The sequence below is a fragment of the Triticum dicoccoides genome, chromosome 4B (genome assembly GCF_002162155.2).
Source record: "Triticum dicoccoides isolate Atlit2015 ecotype Zavitan chromosome 4B, WEW_v2.0, whole genome shotgun sequence".
Taxonomy (NCBI): Eukaryota; Viridiplantae; Streptophyta; class Magnoliopsida; order Poales; family Poaceae; genus Triticum; species Triticum dicoccoides.
This window is the reverse complement of record NC_041387.1, coordinates 406,801,408-406,824,904: the sequence shown is the minus strand read 5'-3', so window position 1 is coordinate 406,824,904 and position 23,497 is coordinate 406,801,408. Positions and strand designations below refer to the sequence as shown.

The 23,497-nt window shown below is 45.6% G+C and overlaps 1 protein-coding gene across 1 annotated transcript; it reads right to left on the bottom strand.

The window, feature by feature from the left end:
- Window positions 1–2,394: 2,394 nt before the first annotated feature.
- On the bottom strand, window positions 2,395–3,549 carry LOC119292709 (the record flags this gene model as incomplete). Its single annotated transcript, XM_037571443.1, has 1 exon — window positions 2,395–3,549. A coding segment is annotated over one exon (1,155 nt), but the record flags the coding sequence as incomplete, so codon positions are not given.
- Between the last annotated feature and the right edge of the window lie 19,948 nt (window positions 3,550–23,497).

The window sequence follows — 23,497 nt, the reverse complement described above, 5'->3', positions numbered from 1 at the left end:
TAGGGTCACCGAGTAGCCGATAAACCAATAAATCGTCTGATTAATTGATTAAATGGCCGATTAACTTGCCGATTAGCCTATTAATCCCCTACTCACAAGCCAACCGAGCAGCTACCAGTTAACGATTTCCTCAATAATGATTATTTTTAGTTATGATGTATGTGTGTGAAGCAAATATACCTGTCGAAGCAACTAGTTGTACAAGTGCTGATAATTGTACAAAGTGCTTTGCATGTATTGTAACTAGTTTTACCACTAGATTAGATAATACTCCCTCCGTAAACTAATATAAGAGCGTTTAGATTACTATTTTAGTGATCTAAACGCTCTTATATTAGTTTACAGAGGGAGTACGTACTAATACCTAGTAGTACTACTGTCTAGCACGGCAAACCCTTTTTGGCGCTGCAGGCGCCCGTTATAGGGCATCGGAGGAGTCGAACGTGAGACCTAGACCGTAAGGTAGCACCGCTTCAACCACTCGGGACAACGCACAAATCATGCCAACTTACCCATTTTTCTCTTTCTATTCTTTTCTCCAGATAGCTGTTTTGTTGTTTTTTCTTTTTTTTCTTATCTTTTGCTCTGTTTCTTTTTTGTTGTCTTTTTTTTTCAAATCCTTGAACTTTTCTCAATTTTTGCATTTTTAAAAAAAATCGATGAACTCTTTTTTAAATTTGTGAACTTTTTTCATTATGGATGATTTTTTTTCAACTTTGATGAACTTTTTTCGAATTTGAAGACTTTTTTCCAAAGCCGATCAAGTTTCTTCATTTTTTATGAACTTTTTTAAATTTGATGAACTTTTTTCAGAATTGGTGAACTTTTTTTTAAAATCGATGAACTTCTTTTGAAAATTGATGAACTTTTTTCGAATTTGATGAACTTTATTCAAAATCAATGAACTTTTTTTATAATCAGTGAACTTTTATTTCAATTTTTTTCAGAATTGATGAACCTTTTTCATTAAAAAATTGATTTTTCGAAAAAAAGAATAGTCCAAACATCTAAGTGGTATTAGGTAATAAATAGCGCGGCATTTATGTTTTTAAAGGTTTCGCATTTGTTCTCAATCAGTAGTCTTCCTATGATGTGGTGGTTAGCAGAACAAACCTGCAACCTTGCGGTTTGAGTTTGAGTCGTTGCTCCTGCAAATTTTTGCGTTCTTTTTTCGATAGACAGTTGACTGCTCTCTTCGTCCGTGGGCCGGCCCACTATGCGCTGCCTGCAGGCGCCGGTTCCCTTCCGTAGCACCGAACGCCGAATAGGAGGTCCCGTCTAGCACTACTAGTACGTCTCTCTTCTCAAGGAATACTACTTCTACGTAACACCTGCCATCCAGTTATCTGCTGGCCTTCTACCGATTAGGCGTAAACATATATCACCTTTTCCTCGTCGGGCTTTGGGCTTTGATCATCCTGGTATGCAAATCGGGAGGTCGCATTCGGCGGTTGAGTCGCCAGGGAAGCTCCCTGGCGTCCACGCGCCGGCGCTGGTGGGCTCGCCCATGTACACATTCACATTTGATAAAAAAAGGAAAAAATCACAAAAAACAAAAAAGTTCATGAATTAAAAAAAATCATGGACTTTTAGAAAACCTTCTTGAACTGGAATTTTTTATATTGAATTTGAAAAAGTTCATCAATTTTTTAAAAGATCATTGAATTTGAAAAAATATCATCAATGTTGATTTTTTTATCAATTTTGAAAAATAGTTCATCGAATTTGGAAAAAGTTTATTGATTTTGCAGAACTTTCTATAGAATTCATTGATTTAGAAAAAAAGTTCATCAAATTCTGTAAAAAGTTCACAAACTTGAAAAGTTCATCATTTTGTAAATATAATCACCGATTTTTGGAAAAAGTTCACGATATTTAAGTAAAAAAGAAAAAGAAAAGGAAAAAAATAAGAAAAAGAAGAAAAGGGAGAAGTTATCACAACACGGCATCATGGTTGGGTGGTTACTGATGTTTATCGGGGACAAGAGATCCCTGGTTCGACTCTCCACGCGTAGCTTGGAGGGCTTCAGGCGCCCGTTTGCAAAATGCACGGGTGCCTGAAGCGCCAAATAGAATATGCGTTGCAAATCACTGAAACTTCCCGTGCGGTACTTTCGATGTAAATGCAACGGTTCAGAGGAAGTGATAAAATTTGCAGGCACCTGAGCCATAGGCGCTCCCAAAGAATTATCCATCTGCTTATGTACTGAATAATGTACTAATAAAACTGTATGTTCCCATAAGGAAATCTTTATGTATAGTATTGGCCTTTTTTCGATTGCGTTTATGGTGTTCTGTTTTAAGTTGGGCGCAGCCAAACGCGCATATAGCATGAGATCATGGAGCAACAGCACACGGAGAGCTCATCTGCGCTACAACTCATCCACATCGCAACTACACTTCCCTGTCCATTTGTATCAGCGGCGGCAAAGGCGGCCTCATGGCATCGCCATTGCCGTTGTACGTGGCCGACCTCCCCATCGCGATGTCGACCATCTGCTCATCCAGTGTGCTCGTGCCGGCGCCGCCCAGTGCTGCCATGGCGTCAATCTTGGGCGGGCACGACAGGCTCCGGGAGTGCGTCATGGACGCCTCCCGCGGCAGCGGCACCAGCACGGCGCGGCCCTCCTCGTTGCGCGCCCCGTGGCCGACGAACCGATCGTCGTCCAAGTCGTAGAAGTTAGCCGTCCGCACCTCCTGCGCGAGCGCGCAGCTCCAGCAGAAGAGCCACTTGGCGCAGTCGCCCACCGCGGCCCGCCGCCCGCCGCCGCCGGCCGACAGCTTGTACCGCTTCCGCATCTGCGTCCGCCAGTAGCCGCCGTAGAGGAAGCCGCAGAAGCAGAGGAGCACGCCCACGGCCACGACGGTGTCGCGGATGTCGTCGTCGTAGACGTTGAGCGCCGTGACGCTGAAGATGAGGAGGGGCGCGACGGAGAGCAGGATGAAGGTGAAGGCGTGCACGTACATGTTGCCGAACCCGAGGCGCTCCATGTTCCACCCGAAGACGCAGAAGGTGCAGGTCGCCGACAGCGCGCACACCGTCCCGTCGTCGCAGCAGTCGCACAGCCCGCCGCTCCACTCCGGCCTACTCACCACCACGGACCGGTTGTATATCCTGATCTCCACGTCGCGGCCGTCGTTCTCCGGCGCCCCGCCGTGACCGTTCGCCTCCTCGCCCGACGACGACGGCTCCGCGTCGGGATCGCGTGCCTGCTTCCGGACCAGCGGGCTGTAGGCCAAGTAGAGGGCGGCGATGACGGGGAGCCCCGTGCCGAAGCCGTAGCCGATGTTGAGAGCCCAGTTCGGCCGGTCGGTGCGCGAGTAGCTCCAGAACAGAGCGCAGCAGAAGTACTGGGCCAGGCAGGTGATGTGCAGCAGCGCCACCACGACCAGCATGTGGGCGCGGTCGCGCGGCGGCACCGGGGCTCCCTCCTTGCAGTACACCTTCCTGATGGCATCGCGGTCGCCGTCGGGGCGCCACCGGAGGAGCAGCACGAGGTGGTGGAAGATCCTGGGGTGCTGGTACAGGCACATGATGGTGAAGAGCCATTAGTAGAAAAAGGGTCAAACGTGAAGCACATTAGTGCCGGTTTGTATTTGAGCCGGTACAAATGTATACATTAGTGCCGGTTCTAATGGCTAGCCGGGCCGCTCTCATTAGTACCGGTTCATGGCTAACCTTCAGCACCGGTTCGTGCCACGAACCGGTACTAATGAGAGTGGTGGCAGAATGTTGTCAGTCTGGCCCCCTCCAGCACCTTTAGTATCGGTTTTTGGCATGAACCGGTACTAAAGGTCGTCCTACATAAACCCTTCGTCCACCCGAGCTCGCATTGTTCTTCCCCTTTCCCCTCTCCTCTCTGTTCTTCCCCTCTTCCTCTCAAGCTCATCACACATTTTGCCCAAAATTTGTCAAGATTTGAAGGCCCCCATCCATTCAAATGATCACAAAGGTTAGCAACTTTGTCCTTTCATCTCTCATTGCTAGATTAGCTCTTGCAATGCTTTATATAGTTATTAATTTGTGAGTTTAGTAATTTGGGAGGAAATATATATATGTGCTAGTATTTGATTTATATGCAATTTGAGGTTAAAATAACACTTAGTTTGCATATGTAGGTGTGGTTTACTTAGTGCCTTCTAAATCTCCGTCGTAACCACCGTTGATCGCCCGCACCGTCCCGTCGCCGGCACCACCTTGTGGTGAGCCTCTTGTTCATGAAATTTTATATAAAAAATTGATGTTTGTGTGATTTGGATATATAGTTACTCGTATAATAATTATCTTACCTGTACGTTCTTTGTTATACATATTGTCATGGTTTTGATATCCGTCCCCGTCGGCCCTCGTCCTTGTTATGATTCGGATGTGGTATATTCTCTTTTAAAACTATTTGTTGCATTTTGTGTTTATGACAAATTATGCCCATCAAGTTGATATAGATATTTTTATCTAGGAGGTATGTGAACCGGAAATTCCAACCGACCCTATTGTCGAGAGGTTAAATTTAGTTGAAAGAGAAAACGAGTACTTGAAAGAAAAATTGAAAAGAATTGAGGGGGAGAAGATGGAATTGGAGTTGCATGTTGCCGATGTCGTCGATGATCACAAGATCAAGAAGGAGAAAATGCGCTTGAAGATTAGAAAGATTAGAAAATATGTCATCGATAGTGAGGCTTGGTATCATTATGCTGTTGGATCAATTGTTACCTTAGTTGCGATCTTGATCGCATTTGTTGTTGCATTTAAATGCTTTAGCTAGAGAGTTATTTGTTTGTTGCATTTAAGTGTTGTATGAACTTTATGTATGAACTTGTATTAATTTGGTCTATTCGTTGTTGTGTAATGAAGATGAGCCGGCAATGGATGTACGATGACCGATGCTCTCCCCAGTTCGTTGAGGGCATGCATACTTTTCTGCTTGCGGCTGAGGCAAACAAGCGGGCGGATGGTTTTATGCCTTGTCCATGTGCTGGCTGTAAGAATGGTCGCAATTACTCTACGTCAAGAACCATTCACGTCCACCTGTTTGAGTCCGGTTTCATGCCCCACTATAATGTTTGGACCAAGCACGAAGAAAGAGGGGTTATGATGGAAGACAATGAAGAAGAAGAGGACGACGACAGCTATCCTGGCCATGGGTTCCCTGAATACGATGATACAACAATGGGGGAAGAAGCTGAGCCGGTAATGCGGGAAGAAGCTGAGCCGGCAATGCGGGAAGAAGCTGAAGAAGAGGCATCAGATGAGCCCGTTGATGATCTAGGTCGGGCCATTGCCGATGCAAAGAGAAACTGCGCAAGTGATTTGGAGAAGAAGAAGTTGCAGCGCATGTTAGAGGATCACAAAAAATTGTTATACCCGAATTGCGTAGGTGACAAGAAAAAGCTGGGCACCACACTGGAATTGCTGCAATGGAAGGCAGAGAATGGTGTATCTGACAAGGGATTTGGAAAGTTGCTGGTAATGATAAAGGATATGCTTCCAAAGGACAACGAATTGCCCGAGAGTACGTACGAAGCAAAGAAGGCTGTCTGCCCTCTAGGGTTAGAGGTGCAGAAGATACATGCATGCCCTAATGATTGCATCCTCTACCACGATGAGTACGAGGATTTGAAGGCTTGCCCGGTATGTGGTGCATTGCGCTATAAGATCAGCCGCGATGAGCATGGTGATGTCGAAGGCGAGCGCCCCAGGAAGAAGATTCCTGCCAAGGTGATGTGGTATTCTCCTATAATACCACGGTTGAAACATTTGTTCCAAAACAAAGAGCATGCCAAGGCGATGCGATGGCACAGAGAAGACCGTAAGAAAGACGGAAAGTTGAGAGTACCCGCTGACGGGTCGCAGTGGAGAAAAATCGAAAGAAAGTACGAGAAGGAGTTTGCAGATGACGCAAGGAGCGTATGGTTTGGTCTAAGCGTAAATGGCATTAATCCTTTTGGGGAGCAGAGCAGCAACCATAGCACCTGGCCTGTGACTCTATGTTTGTATAACCTTCCTCCTTGGTTGTGCATGAAGCGGAAGTTCATTATGATGCCAGTGATCATCCAAGGCCCTAAACAACCCGGCAACGACATTGATGTGTACCTAAGTCCATTAGTTGAACAACTCTTACAACTGTGGAATGGAACAGGTGTACGTGCATGGGATGAGCACAAACAGGAACAATTTGACCTAAAGGCATTGCTGTTCGTGACCATCAATGATTGGCCTGCTCTCAGTAACCTTTCAGGACAGACAAACAAGGGATACCACGGATGCACGCACTGTTTGGATGATACCGACAGTATATATTTGAATAGTTGTAAGAAGAATGTGTACCTGGGACATCATCGATTTCTTCCGAGCAGGCATCCCGTAAGAAAGAAAGGCAAGCATTTCAAAGGTGAGGCGGATCACCGGACGAAGCCTCGCCACTGTACTGGTGCTGATGTACATGATATGGTCAAGGATTTGAAGGTGATATTTGGAAAGGGTCCTGGCGGACAACCTATTCCAAAGGACGCTGACGGGCGCGCACCCATGTGGAAGAAGAAATCTATATTTTGGGACATGCCATATTGGAAAGACCTAGAGGTCCGCTCCGCAATCGACGTGATGCACGTGACGAAGAATCTTTACGTGACCCTGCTTGGCTTCTTGGGCGTGTATGGGAAGAAAAAAGATACACCTGAGGCACGGGAGGACCAGCAACGTATGCACGGAGAAGACGGCATACATCAGGGTCATGCAAGCTACGCTCTTACCAAAGAAGAGAAGGAAATCTTTTTTGAATGCCTGCTCAGTATTAAGGTACCGTCTGGCTTCTCGTCGAATATAAACGAAATAATAAACATGGCAGAGAAAAAGTTTCAGAACCTAAAGTCTCATGACTGCCACGTGATTATGACGCAACTGCTTCCGGTTGCATTGAGGGGGCTTCTACCGGAAATCGTTCGATTAGCCATTGTGAAGCTATGTGCATTTCTCAATGCAATCTCTCAGAATGTAATCGATCCAGAAATCATACCAAGGTTACAGAATGATTTGGTGCAATGTCTTGTCAGTTTCGAGCTGGTGTTCCCACCATCCTTCTTCAACATCATGACACACGTCCTAGTTCACCTATGCGAAGAGATTAACGTTTTGGGTCCTGTATTTCTACACAATATGTTCCCCTTTGAGAGGTTCATGGGAGTCTTAAAGAAATATGTTCATAACCGTGCTAGGCCAGAAGGAAGCATCTCCAAGGGCCATCAAAATGAGGAGGTCATTGAGTTTTGTATTGACTTTATTCCTGATCTTAAGCCGATTGGTGTTCCTGAATCGCGGCATAAGGGCAGACTGGATGGAAAAGGCACGCTAGGAGGGGAACAAATAATATGTATGGACGGACATTCTCTCACTGAAGCACACTACACAGTTCTACAGAATCCCGCCTTGGTGGCTCCGTATATGGACGAACACAAGAATTTGCTACGCTCCAAACACCCGGAGCGGTCTGATGACTGGATTACACGTGAACAAACCAGGAGTTTCGCCAGCTGGTTGCAGACACGTACCATGCATGACACCTCTGTTGAAGATGACCTGTACTTGATGTCTCAGTTACCATCTTCGAATATAATGACTTTCAAAGGGTACGAGATAAATGGTAATACATTTTACACGATCTCCCAAGATAAGAAGAGCACCAACCAAAACAGTGGTGTACGCTTTGATGCAGAAACCAAGACGGGAAAGGAAACATATTATGGTTATATACAGGACATATGGGAACTTGACTATTGACGTGGTTTAAAGGTCCCTTTGCTTCGGTGCAAATGGGTCAATATGGCACGAGGCGGGGTAACGGAAGACCCGCAGTACGGAATGACAACAGTGGATCTCAACAATCTTGCGTATGCAGACGAACCATTCGTCCTAGCCAATGATGTGGCACAGGTTTTCTATGTGAAGGACATGTCTACCAAGCCAAGAAAAAGAAAAGATAAGGAAGCGAATGCATCGTACGATGAGCCAAAGCGGCACATAGTTCTTTCTGGAAAGAGAAACATCGTGGGAGTGGATGACAAGACAGACAAGTCAGAAGATTATGAGAAGTTTGATGAAATTGCTCCATTCACATGAATATTGACCCGAGCATCCCGTTAAATGATGAAGATTTTCCATGGTTACGGCGCAAAGGGACACACGCGAAGAAAAAGTTTCACACCCAAAGATCTGGGATGTGATCGGCTTCACTAGCTATCATCACTTTCTTCTGTGTTTCGCACCGAGAGGGGAATCTCTGTAATAGTTAGGGTAGTTATGTGTTTTGGCATTTGAAACGCGAAGAAATTTTATGTGCAAACAAATTCTTTCATGCCTTTACTGATTTTTAAAGTTAAGTTATTCACAAACTAGTGATTCACACTAATTTCAAATAATTCAAAATTTAAACTATTCAAATTTGAAAACTACGGGCACTAACAGAAAGTTTGTAATTTTTTGTACCTAAAACAAAAATGTTCACAAAGAAACTCTAAATACACAAAAATAAACACAAAAATAAATAAAGCAAAAAAATAATAAAAAAGCCCTAACAGAAAGTTTGTAATTTTTTGTACCTAAAACAAAAATGTTCACAAAGAAACTCTAAATATACAAAAAAACAACACAAAAATAAATAAAGCAAAAAATAAAATAAAATAAAGCCCGCCTACTAGGCCAGAGCGGCCTGCATACGACTAGAAACCCAACCTGTCGTTGGGCCAGGATGCAGGCCCGCAAAGGCCAAGTGGGCCCACAGGGCTGCAAAGAACACGTAGGCCCAGTAAGCCTGCTTTGGAGAGGAGCTCGAGAGAGCGACCGCACGGGGGTTTATAAACCAGTGTGGTCGCCCCTCGGCTAGCGAGGTGGGACTAAACTTGCCGCACCGCACCTGCGCCAGCGCACCCCCTTTAGTACCGGGTCGTGGCACAAACCGGTACTAAAGGGAGGGCCTTTAGTACCGGTTTGTGCCACCACCCGGTACTAAAGGGGGTCGCTTCCCGCCGCTTGGCCTGGCCAAAACAGGCCTTTAGTACCGGTTGCTGGATCCAATCGGTACTAAAGGTGCCTTCTATATTACAACGGCTACGAAAATTTCAGTTTCCCTCTCTGTTCGTTCCTTTGTTTCCGTCTCCATCGCCGTCATTGCCGCCCTCGATCGTCTCCATCGCCGCTCGTCTCCGTCGCCGCCCCCGTCCCTGTCGCCGCCCCCGTCCCCGTCGCCGCCCCGGACCCGTCCCCGTCGCGCCGTCCCCGTCCCCGTCGTGCCGTCCCCGCCGTCGCCGCCCCGGCCGTCGCCTCGCCGTCGCCGTCGCCCGCTGTGAGCCCTCCCCGAGCCCGTACACACACACAAGCATGTTTAATTAGTTTAGATAATTAGTCTTTAATTAGTTTAGATTATTTAGATTATTATTTTGTATGTTTAATTAGTTTAGATAATTAGTGTTTAATTAGTACACACACACGTATTTTGTATGTTTAATTAGTTTAGATTATTTAGATTATTATTTTTTCACTATTATATATGTATGAATGCATATTAGATGGATATAATTAGTGTTTAATCAGTTAGAAATTAGTGTTATATAGAAATGTTAGAAATTAGTGTTATATAGAAATGTTAGAAATGTTAGAAATTTTAGTGTTATTTAGATTATTTAGATTAGCATAATTAGTGTTATATAGAAATGTTAGAAATTTTAGTTATCAAAATCCAATCATTAAAAAAATGTTACTTTTTGCGGGCATATAGCTAGTATTTGTTCTCGATGATGCCCGGCCCGCATCCTCGCCGTCGACCCGTCCGCGACGACGTCCAGCCGACCCATGTCCGGGACTGGGCTCCGCCGGGCTGGCACTAGGAGGTGCTGCCTGGAGGGGCGCGCCGCTTGATGAGGAACCCGGCCCCGGGTCCCGTCGACCCTGATCTCGTTTGGTGGCGTTCGCGTGGGCCAGTTTCGGTGCGGAGGAACCCGGCCCCGCCGGAGGTGGTACGTCGCCGTATCAGGAAGGAGGACGAGCACGTCCATCGCTACATGGTTGTGTTAGAGGGCGGCAGGTTCTCCAATACCTGGCAGTATCTTCGGGGATCTCACTTCAGCTATGATCCTGTGAGGGTTCCTTCTCTTTGGGTATCCACCGCCCGCGTCGCAGGAACCGCGAGTGTCCTAGATTCTTCTGTAGTATTCGATCTTTAATTAGCTAGGCAGTGATGTACTATTCAATATTATATATTATTCGAGACGATGTATTCGAGATTATATCTATTATTCTAGACGAAGTATTCGAGATTATATCTATTATTCGAGACGATGTAATTTGAATACTAAATTGTTTTATATTTCTTTTGAATTAGTTAAATAAAAGCTATGGCAGACAATACCGACAGAGAGGGAGAACAGACCATGTTCGATATGATACGCGGGCCAGATGATGATCAGAATGAAGAAGATTATGACGGCTCCGAATTTCTAAACAACACCGGAGAGGGTGATATGATATTCGATCGCGATGACCGAATTGATGAAGTCATGAACTACGTTTATGACGATGACGAAGAACATGTTGATCCTGAAACGACAAAGACCGGCGAGGTATATATATTTATATAAGCAGGTATCTGGTGATCATCACATGTTTTAAATGACTTGAAGATATATTAACGAATCGATCTTTGTTCTTTCAGCCATCCGGATCGAGCAAATCTTCAGGCAAAAGGACGAAACGAGGCCCGAACAAAAAGTTAAAGGAGGGCGTAAAGTACAATATCGAGGCAGTCAGACCTAATGGCGAACCATTAGTGCCTAAGAAGATTGCGGACAAGTTCATTCGTCAGTGCGAAGTTCTTGTGAAGGACCAACTCCCGATCTCCCTTCAAGAATGGAGAGAGCCAGCAAAAGACAAAAGACAAAAAGGCAAAGAGGACGCTGCTCCACGTCCAGATGTTACTTTTGTCGACAAGAATCAAAAAGATCTGCTTTGGGATACTCTCATGGAACATTTCACCCTACCTGATCATTTCACAGAAGCAGATGTGCAGAAAGTCAAGGACGCTGCTCTTAGGAAGATGGCGGTTGCATTCAAGAACCACAAGAATCGTGAATGGGACAAGTACGTCAAGGGAGGAAGGAAGACTCCAGTATTCGAGGGAACACTAGAGAACCAACGTGCTCATTGGGACGATTTCGTGAAATTCAAGGATTCGGAATTAGCTAAGGAACGATCGAGAATAAAAAAGAAGAATGCCGAAAAAAAGGATAAGTTCCATAAGTTGGGGCCAGGTGGCTATGCGGTGGCAATGCCTAAGTGGGATAAGTCTCAGAAAGAGATGGAGGATGCAGGTGCCACTCCGGTTACTAAGAGCTGGCCTCCCAGGGTCAGGACTTGGTTCTATGCGCATGGGGGGAGTTGGACCCGAAGACAGGCAATGTTTCGACGAGGGCAAGTCTGAAGGGAGCCAACGATGCGATACTTGTTGCAATAGAAGAGGCACGATCGGGGGTGTTCCAGCCCAACAGAGAGAATGACGAGCTTACGCGTGCCCTGGGAAATCCTGAACACCCGGGAAGAACACGAGGCAAGGGCGCTATTCCGTGATATGAGGGGTTCTCATACTGGAACACCGACTACAGAACCCGTGCGAGAAAGAAGATTGCGGAGGAGAAGAAGAGGAAGATGGAGGAGGAGCAAAGAAAGCGGGACTATGAACGCCTTCAAGGCCTAGAAGCAAGTCAAGCGGAATTGGTAGTCAAATTCTAGCGGCAGCAGGAGCAGATCGACTCACTTACCCAGCAAAGGGGGTCTCAGCAGCTGCAGCAGCTAGCGAATGATCCAGCATTAGCACCGCCCCATCCATGCCGAGAAGCAGCGTTGGTTCCGCCCCGGACGACGCAATGCTGGGTAGATACCCCGTGGATGACATCACGGAGAACACTAGCTGTGAGCTACACGTCAAAATGAAGAACATATCCATGAAGGTGGCGGACGCCATTGCTTTTACAAATCCCCCCGAGGCAACCTTCCATTGCAACCCGATTCCAGCGGGCTATGCTCGTGTCTTGGTTGATGAGGTGGTGGACCCATATTCGGAGCTAGAGCTTGACTATCCTGGAGGTGACGACAAACGCTTTCTCGGAGATGCCAAACATCGTATCATCCTATGAAAAAAGGATTGCATCATCATTCGAAGGCCACCGACACCATGTCAGCCGACTCCTCGTCGAAGTCCGCCACCGAGTCAGCAGTCTCCCGCTCCTGCAAGTCCACCAAGTCCGGCAAAGTGTCAGGCCACTCCTCCTCCTCCAAGTCCGCCACAGCGTCAGACATCCACTCCTCCTCCAAGTCCGGCACAACCTCAGGTCACTCCTCCTCCAAGTCCGGCACAGCTTCAGGCGGCCACTCCTCCTCGTCCAACTCAGCCCCGTCAGCCGTCTCCGCCGCCTCAGCAATCACAGAAGAGACACCCCGCAGCTATGGTGCGTAGCGGTACGAGTCGAGGTAGTACAGGAAGTACAGGCGGAGGCAAGCGATATAAATATGGTCCAAGCCTCATGCCTTTCCGCAGAGGGCTTATGACAGGTCCGAGGAGAAAATCGCAGCCATATCGAAGTCCGAGGTGGAAGCCCATTTTGCACCGAAACCGCCAACGCCGCCAAGGGAGAAAGTGACTGAGGAAACGATTGACCACTTCATTCGTATGGCTCAACCACCAGCTCCCAAGCCTGTTGACACAGACTATGAGCGCCACATCAGGAAGTTAAATCGAGCACGTGTACGTAAGGAGGCGAGCTCGGGATCGAGCAAACAACAAGCAGCTGTCAAAAAATGCGAGAAAACCATTCCCCAGCTGGGAGAACAGGCGGCGCAATCGACCCCCTCGCTTGTTGTGCCAACAACACGTGACAGTACGCGCGCCCAATATTATTGTGGGCAAACAGTTTACGTTCCTGAGGTGGGCAATGTGGTAATAACGGAGGAGCATATAATGCAGGCTGAAGTTCTCAAAATCACTGTTGGACAACTCCTCGAGATCGAGCCCATGCATGTGCTTAGAGAGGATGAAATAAAACGGAAATATGTCCGGGGCCAACCTTTGGTCGAGCTAGACAAGGTCAAGAACCTCCCAACGAGAATGTATGAATTGCATCAATGGTACATGAACATTACCAAGATTTCCGATCGATTGTCCCTCATGGTGAATGTCAAGGAGGATCATTACTACCATGAGAAAGCTGTGTCCGTTGAGTATTCTGAACTGTTTCAGTTATACAATCAAGACGCACTCGACAAATCTATCGTCAGTTGCTATTGTCTGTAAGTGATTTCTTTCTGTAATTTAAGTCTCAAGCTAGCTGTAGTGATCCTTTTGATCAATCATTACCTGTAATTATCCTCATTATATTTTTTTCTGTGGTATTATATGCAGGATGAAGATGTATGAAATGAGAAAAGGTGGACGCTATGTCATTGGGTTCATTGACCCAAACACCGTTAATGAATACACATGGAAAATAGATGAATGTCATCAAAAGACCGTAGAGGACAGCATGCTAGAGTTCTTGAAGCGCCTCAAATACAATGAAGATATACTACTTCCTTATAACTTCCAGTGAGTCACACTGTCTTGTACTACAAATTCTCTGTTTTTGCCTACTAGCTAGCTACATGTTTTTGCTTACATATGCCCGCTTAATTAAGACATGCAAACGTGTGTGCATGCAGATATCACTGGGTCTTGTGTATCATTAAAGTTGACGCCGGAACAGTTGAAATACTGGACTCACTACTCAAAGAAAAAACTGACTATAACATCTTGTTTGGGATAGTCAACAGGTAATTTCAATCATTATTAACTATATATCTCGGCCTATTTAGTTCGTCATTTCATGATATGAACTATTTAATAACCCCTTTATTCATTTTCTTTGTCGGCGGGCAGGGCTTGGGCAAGGTTCATCAGGGTCACGGACGGCGAATGAAAAGAAAAGCTTAAATGGGGAAGACCCAAGGTAAGTAATTAAGTAGTACTAGCTAGCTAGCTAGCTGCCATCTCTTTAATTATCATGCTTGATTAATTATTATCTGATCAAATTCCATTCTCGTAAAGGCCCTGAAGCAGGCGCAGGGGACTCATCTGTGTGCATTCTGCGTTTGCGAGAACATTCGCATGATGGCGTCCGAAAGGAGCAGATCTCAAAGACAGAAATGGGTACGCTTGTCAAAACACTATTCACAATTTTTACACCATTATCAATATCTAGTCATACAACTAATACACATGCATATTGATCTCCTTCTTAACAGTTCAGAGAGGTGCGGGCGAAGCTCCTAGAAACGAAGTGCGTAGAAGCACTTCAAGAGGAAATAGCGGGATTTTTGCTCGACCAGGTCATAAATCCGAAGGGAGAATACTATTACCCGCTACCGCCCCCATGAAAACCACTTCCAATTGTCATCGTGCTCCGAAGGCACCAATTAGGCTATAATGTCACTGGCTCCGAAGGCAACATGCATATGTAGGAGAAATTATATATAGCTATACATGTGTGTATGTGTGAATTAATTAATATGATGATTTGTGAGACATTGATGATATATATATGCATGATTGGTTCTACTAGAAATTCTATATATATATATATATATATATATATATATGCATAACGTGTACAATGTGTAGTATCTAAGTAGTGACAGTATATTCTTCACAGGGATCATTTAATTTTTGTAGGCCAGCCATCCATTTTCATTGGTCAGTTGCAATTAAGAAAGCTCAGAGAAATGGCCAGTCGGCATATATATCATCAGAAATGGCCAAAATCATGCTTTTATAAGTAAGATTTAATTACAATCCATTTTCATTTTCATTGGTCAGTTGCAATTAAGAAAGCTCACAGAAGTAGCGAAGTGTCTAGTCGAGTTTCGACGTGCCAGGATTCACCGTGGTCCTTTAGACAGCAATTCAGCCCCATTTACTTGACTGCATCCCTACATTGTTCCACTATACTGCTCACTTAAATTCATTCATTGCGATTAATTTTGTAATTACATCTTACTTATAAAAGCATGATTTTGGTGTATATAAATGATATCAGCCATACAACCACCTAGTATATCCAATGTTTCACTCCACTTTGATGATGTGGCATCACATCCAATAATCTGGAAAGAACATTAATTCCATTAATCAATATTAATTAAAAAACATTTGGTTATATTAATTATAATTAATCTTGGAAACAACGTGATTCTGTAAATTAATAATCAAAGTGCACCGTGAGGGAGTGGACTGCTTGGCTACCAAAGCCAACTGGTCCAACTGGCAACTGCAGCACACGGTTGAGCCACCCAAGTAGTGCATGCGGAAGAAGCACATACATCTCGACCAGAGCAGCCGAGAAGTAGAATGACCCGTGATGGTGACCCTATGCCGTGAGCCAGGATCTTGCCACGCCAAGAAGTTGACACTGAAGGGCCAAGGACGCATCACATCCTTTGATTAAGAAATTAGGGTGTTCTGCAACCGATACAAAAGACTACAACTATACCGGTACACGGCATGGCTCAGATTTCTGAACTGCTAATCCTTAGATAGCATTCGTGCAGTGACATAAGATAGAGAGTGAAAAACACAACGTGGCAAAGGTTTTCAAGAAAATATCTAATTAGATGTGCATTACTTGTGCATGATTACTACTCCCTCCGTTCCTAAATGTAAGTATTTGTAGAGATTCACTATGAGCCACATACAGATGTATATAGATGCATATTAAGAGTAGATTTATTCATTTCTCTCCGTATGTAGTCCACCTAGTGGAATCTCTACAAAGACTTAGGCCAACTCCACCGCGCGACCCCAAACGGACGTCCGTTTTGTTCGGATTCTGTCCGTTTGGGTATGGATTTGGGGTCGTGTCCGGGCCTGTCCTGGGATGCGGTGGCCGTGCGACCAGCGCGCGGCCGCATCCATTTGCCCCATCCTGTCCGTCAGGGCCAAAAATGCCCTAATTTGCATCAAAACTAGTTTGCAACCCAAATATTTGTCTGAAAATTAAAATAGTTTTACAACCAAATCGAAATTGTCTTGACTGAACATAAAATAGTTTTACATCTGTTGGTTGCCAATGTGATCCCAGACGTGCTCAACCAAGTCATTTTGAAGATCCAAATGAGTGTGCCAATCACGCATCTCACGGTGGAATTGGGCAAACTGTTCAAATGTGGCCGGGTCTTGGTGCAGGGGCTCAATATTTTCACCTTGATAATCAAATCCTTGGTCGAAGATACTCTCATCACGCTCGTCCTCGACGATCATGTTGTGCATGATCACACAAGCAGTCATCACCTCCCAAATCTTCCTTTCATCCCATGATAGTGCAGGGTTTCGAACAAAGGAAATGATGGAAGAAAAAACTCGTCTCCACTATCCATACCTTTGTTCGCAAAAGGTCGAACACCTTGCGGTCGTGGTGGCGAAGAGGCCGCGATGATCATCTCGACGCAGCAGGTGTGGTTGCCGGCCGGCTACTGGCCGCTCTGGAGCTCTCGTCGGAATCTGTCTCGGCCGTCGTGGTACGTCGCCGGCACTCGTGTCCCCTCCGCCACCGGCAAGGACGGCTACGGCCAAACCTCCCCCGATAGACGACCAAAACTACGACGAAAGCGCGGGCGTGGTGGCGGCCATGTCGAGACGTGGTTTGGTATGGACGGCGGGGGGCTGCGCGGTGAGGAGGCGGCCGTAGAATAGCGGCGGCGCCGGCGACGGGGCGGGCCGGGGAGAGAGGGTGAAGCGTTGGGAGCGGAGGGACTGCTAGTGTCCCTGACAGGCGGGCCACGGGGGGGACAAGGGCGTGCGTTGCGGCCGTCCGCGCACGTCCGTTTCACCCCAAACCGAGCGCAAGTTTGGGCTGGGGATGGGCCAAAAACGGACGGAATCCGGACAATTGTCCGTGCGCTGGGTCGCCTCTTTTGTCCTTTTTACTCCAAACGGACGAAGCCGGACAGGATAGGGTCGCGTGGTGGAGTTGGCCTTATATTTAGGAACGGAGGGAGTAGTTTTTCGAAAAAGTGGCCGAGTGAACCTACATTCTACACGGCGTGCTCACATCACACAATGATACCAGCCCAATATTATTTCTTCAGAAAAAATAGACACCACAGTACGTCCAATAGACCAATAGACTTGATCAAAGAAGGCCGGCTGCTTGTGCTGGTCGACTTGAAGCTAATGCGTGTCATCAGAAGTGTTGAATCTAATGGATGGATAGTGGAGGAAGTGTGATGATGTGAATTGTGATTGGGACCTGCACTATCTCAGGGCCATTCTACAATTCAGCCCACACCGATTGACGTGTTCGCACCGCCCTTCTTCCTGGCCATCCTAGTAAGTAATGACTAATGACTTTGCATCTCCGTTCTGGGCGATCAAATGTTTGGAGGTGCCAAACAAGACTACAGTCTAATTATAGCGAGCGTTGTAAACCTGCAGCTGCTGCCAAACTGTGGAAAAAAATAACTTCATTTTTTTTTGAGTGGTACTTCATTATCTCAACCGGCGCCAGTGACGTCTTCCGAAGCTGTATGCTCCAACTAGATGAAACTCTTCATCATCAACACCAAAGGGCGATGAGGGTTTTCCTAGGCCATTCTTCAGTTGTGAAATTAGTTCTATTTTTTTTCTTCTATGTAAGGATCATTATGGCAATTCGTGTTCCGCGCAAATAGCTGAGGAGGTCCAGCAAAAACGCCCCCCCTCCCACCCCCACGGGCGCAATTGGGCCAGCCACGTAGGGCGGTCTTTTAAGTTCCAGAAATGTTCCATTTGTTTTTTTTTCTCTACAAGATATTTTTCTTTTCCTGTTTATTTTTATATTTGTTTTTCCTTTTACCTTTTTTTATTTTTTAACTCCTCAATATATTTCAAATTTATGAATATGTTTTGAAATATGGGAACACACATTAAATTCATTGAGATTTGTTCAAATTCATATATTGTTCAAATTTGTGGACAGATTTATAAAATTTATGAACATTTTCTAAAATTGGTGAAGATTTTTTTATATTCATGATTTTTTTAATTCACAAACCTTTTTAAAATCTATAAACATTTATAAAATTATTGAACATTTAAAAAAATCATGAGCACTTTAAAACTAGTGAATGTGTTCTAAGATGAAACTTCTGAACTATTAATATAAACTTCAAAGGTCTTAAATCTGTCAATATTCCTCATCAGCCATTTAAAATAGAGTGAATTCCGGTTTGATATTTTTGACAAAAAACCAATTTAACATTTTTTTTACCATTCGAATTACACCATTTAGCAAAAAAAAAGTTGTTACCCCATTTGGTGAAAGTGTTACTAGATTTTATCCCATTAAGTAGTCAATCCTGATAATCAGGTACACATGATGTGCCACGTTGCAATTTTCTTCTGGTGTTTTCCCTGAGCCCAAACCAATCGAATGGCGTAGTTAAACACAATTCATTTTCTCATAGTCGCCAAGTGTACATATGCACCACTTCGCCTTGATGAGCTGCTACTTCACATCACACAACTCTCTATTTGTTTTTTAAGGATGATTTAGTTGTTTACACCTCATTCTTCTTCATGACATTTGTGTCTAGCTGCTGCATCATACTAAACTTAACTTCATCAACACATTGCTTGGCAAAAAACCCACTAGAGGAAGTATCCTCAACCTAAAATACTCAAAGGGTAAAAATTGGTGAAACTTCCGGTAAATAGGGTAATTAGAATGAAAATTTATTAAATGAGGTAGCTGGCGTAAAACTGTCAAATTATGGGGTAAAAACTTGAGTTCACTCTTTAAAATATCCCAGTTGTCCAGAGGTCATCTTGTGCCTCCAACTTCTGACAATAGTATTCTTTAGAATAAAGACCATTTAAAACCGCAAAGGATTTATGCTTGACTAGACATGCTAGCTACAACTCAATTACAAATGAAGCACTTGTAAGGAACCCATAATAACTTTTTCATTTTATTGATGACAAACAAAATTAGCGCAAGGCATAAGGCAAAATAGGCTATGTTCAACCAACATCAAAGTAATTATTTCCTAGTATATAAAGAGCATACCACAGATAATTGTTCTTTCTTGCCTTGTTTAAATCGTTCTTGTGTTGTATATCAATACAAGATAGCCTTTGCTTCAAACATATTTTCGAGGAGATTTTCTCTTAAGGCCTTCAACACTTAAAATTGCATCTGATTGCTCCAGTATCACTTCGGTATCACATCCAACACCAGGATTCCCTTCACATGTATTATTCATCCATTGTGAACTTCCTTAATGAGGCTATCACGGGCATTGTCCACTAAAATACAATATTCTTCAAGCTTGGCTACTTGACTAACTAAATTCCCAAATTTGTACGGCAATAACTTAAAGCGAAGGATGGCATCCAACATTGGATTTCAACAACTTTTTTTCGACGACAATCTTTAATAGTTCTACATAGTGCTTCCGAGTCTATCTCGTTAAAATGTTATGTCCTTTGATACGTCTCCAACGTATCTATAACTTTTGATTGTTCATGCTATTATATTATTCATCTTGGATGTTTTATATGCATTATTATGCTATTTTATATTATTTTTGGGACTAACCTAATAACCTAGTGCCCAGTGACAATTGATGTTTTTTCCTCATGTTTTTGTCTTTTACAGAAAATCAATATCAAACAGAGTCCAAAAGAAATGAAACTTTTTGATGATTTTCTTGGACCAGAAGACACCTAGGAAGCTTCGAGAGGAGGCCAGAAGAGCCACGAGGCCACGACAAGCTCGGGAGGCGCGCCCTAGGGGGGCGCCCCCAGGCTTGTAGGCCCCCTGTGGCTCCTCCAACCCTAATCTCGGCTCCATAAATACCCAAATATTCCCCGTATACCAGAGGATGACCAACAAGCAGACTGCGGAGGAGCCATGGTTAGCAAGCTTACTCGTGTAGAGTTGTCGGTGGACACGTTCATAGACACGGTCGAGGTTTGGCAGAGGGAGTGGTTTTATATCACGGAACCACATGACGCGGCCTCGGCGGCGGCCCTGGAGTTCAGATCTGGACCACCCATGAGGCTGACCTCGTGGACCAAGAAGAGCCCTGACTTTGGGTCTCCCGAAGAAGTGGAGCTGCTGCAAAAGCGCATCCTCAGCGTGAAGAAGGTGGTGTCAAGCTAACCAGCGTAATCCAAGTGATGCTTAATCGTCGCCTCCTCCCTTGCGAGCAGCGGGACACCCCGATGTCGGCGTACAAGTCTGAAAACCCCACCACCGTGCACCACGTCCTCGAAACCACCTACGACAAGCTATGGAGGGCATTATTCAAACCCTAAAAGGAGGATTGGCCAGCAGAAGATGAGGAGGACACCAGCCTCGATGCCGAACACCCTCCCAAGAAGGTAACAAGACTCTTATCCGTCCTAAGGTCGGTCATTAACATTACAATAGATTGATTCTACGCTCTCCTATCCCCGCAGGATTGGCTCAAGAAGGCCGATAAGATGAAGAACCCGGCCCCGCTGCTTGAAGAGCCCCGGTCGACTCAGCTGGCAGAAATGCTGGCCGCGACGCCTTACAAAGCGCTAGAGAAGAAGGAAAACAAGAAAAAGAAGAACCCCGCGAGGGAGGCCCGGGAGGGTCTCCTCCCATGGATCCCTTCGGACACCAAGTCCGGGGACACCCATGTCCCCTTCACATACAACGTGGATCAGGACGAAGAGGGGGAAGAGGAGAGTGACTCCCCTCGTACTAAAGAGAGAGCGACCTCTGTTGAGGCTGAAGAAGGGAACCCTCCGAAGAGGAGTAGGGGGAAACTGGTCATATCCGATGACAGTTCGGACTCCGATAAGGAGTCCATAGCCTCCGAGAAGGTCACGGAGAAGGTTCGCAGGGTCAAGCCCTGTGCGGAAAGGTGAGAATCCGAACACTATCTAGGCATTGGTTTTACTAACCCAGTACTAACTGCATGTGCACACTCATGTTGTAGCCGCTGCGCAACCTCCCTATCGACGAGATATCGGAGGGTGCCTCTCCGCCAGCCGATCTGGCAGTAAGCAGGGGTAATTCGCATTCTGTGCCTCCTCCGATCATTGGAGAGACCGAGGAGGGGCTGTCCCAGAGGGCCCGCCCGTGACGAACGCGGGTGGTGATGTCAATGTTGACATGGCCGAAGCTAGGCTTCAGCCGCCAAAGATCAGGAGAAGGAGCTTGGGAAAACTGAGCCTGCTCAGTAGACAATTCCAGAGTCGTCAAGTCCTTCTGAAGCGTCCAAACCACCCTTCAACGAAGGGGAAGCCGAGGCCCCGCCATCGGCATCGAGCACCGGGGTCTGGGTCGCGGTGGAGTGGCCGAACCTGATGGAGGAGGCTGTGAATGGTTCCTACATAGTAGTCAAGCATCACGCCCTGATGGGCGCGGTTTACAAAATGTCCGTTAATAGCAGATTGAAACAAGCTTTTGACGGCCTCCTGACAGGCTTTGAGGTAAGCGAAGTAATGTTCTTTCCTTTATAGTCAGGATATAAACGATCCTTATGTATAGCAGCCCCCGAGAGTCAGGCAGGTTTTGAAAAGAAACCTGGTCGAGGATCGAGATCACCCGACTGATAGGCTAATCGAGGTGCTTGTTATGTGAATGCAGGCTTCAACGTTAGCAGCGGTAGTCAATGCCGCTGAACTAGCTGAGATGAATCGGAAGCTTGAGCATTTGGATGAAGAACTCGACCTCGTCGACAAGCGGTTCGACGAAGCACAAGGTTAGTATGAGTGAAATGTGATTCCTTGATATTCTTTTGGCGGACAAGGTATCCGGAAGTATCCCTAAGAAAGAGATCGTTTTGCAGCTGCCACTACGGAGGTCGAAAGCCTCAGGGTTGAACTGCTGCGGGCCAGGAAGGAAGCAGGTGAATAGAAGGCGGCGACCGAACAAGTGGCAGCCGGTCTCACGTTGGTGAAAACCAAACACGAGAATCATGAGGCCAGGGTGGCCAAAGTGCAACAAGAGATCAAGGATGCCGTCATGAAATGTGAGGACCTTGAGCAAAAGAACAAACAGTACGCCACCATGCTGGCAAACATGAAGAAGAAGATCCAAGAGGAGCGGTCGGAGACATAAAGCGCCCGAGAGGAGCTCCAGCAAGTGAAACAAATTGCCAATGGTAAGCAGTACTTATTGCAGAGTTTATTTGGCGACCAAAGATCCAAGTTGCTTACCCAGTTCTAGCGTTCTGCAGGCGCCATTGTGGATATCCCGAGGAGTGTGGCCGACGCCACAAGGCATTGTGCTACCCGGGAGGGTGACACTGAGCTACGGACATTCTGGACGCAATTCCATCCCCCCGTGCACCCACCTCCTAACAAATAAAATGAAGCAGTTCATGGAGATGCACCGAATGGCAGAACCAGCCATGAAGGACCTCGGTGTCCAGCTATGGCCCTCTGAGCCTGTGCCGAGTAGCTACTTTGGTCTAGTGGCGAGGTTGTGTGACGTGTCTGCCCGGATTGATGCTCGATATGTCTCCAACGTATCTATAATTTTTGATTGTTCCATGCTATTATATTATCTGTTTTGGATGTTTTATATGCATTAATATGCTATTTTATATTATTTTTGGGACTAACTTATTAATCTAGAGCCCAGTGCCACTTTCTATTTTTTCCTTGTTTTTGAGTTTTACAGAAAAGGAATATCAAACAGAGTCCAAACGAAATAAAACATTCGCGATGATTTTTCTTGGACCAGAAGACGCCCGTAGGACTTGGAGATGAAGTTAGAGGAGACCCAAGGCAGCCACAAGCCTTAGGGGTGCGCCCTAGGGGGGCGCCCCAAGGGCTTGTGGGCACCTCGGAGCTCCTCCAACCCTAATTCTTGGCCTATAAATTCCCAAATATCCCCAAACGACTAGAAGCGTCGACCAAAATACTTTTCTGCCATCATAACCTTCTGTTCCCGTGAGATCCCATCTTGGAGCCCTTTCTGTCATCCTGCCGGAGGGGGATTCAATCACGGAGGGCTTCTACATCAACTCTATTGCCCTTCCGATGAAGCGTGAGTAGTTTACCACAGACCTACGAGTCCATAGCTAGTAGCTAGATGGATTCTTCTCTCTTTGATCCTTAATACCATGTTCTCCTCAATGTTCTTGGAGATCTATCCGTTGTAATATTCTTTTGCGGTGTGTTTGTCGAGAGCCGGTGAATTGTGGATTAATGATCAGTTTATCTAGGAATATTATTTGAATCTTCTCTGAATTCTTATATGCATGATTTGATACCTTTGTATTTCTCTTCAAATTATCGGTTTGGTTTGGCTAACTAGATTGGTTCTTCTTGCAATGGGAGAGGTGCTTAGTTTTGGGTTCAATCTTGCGGTGTCCTCACTCAGTGACAAAGTAGGGGTACCGAGGCACGTATTGTATTGTTTACATGAAGGGTAAAAAGATGGGGTTTTCATCATATTGCTTGAG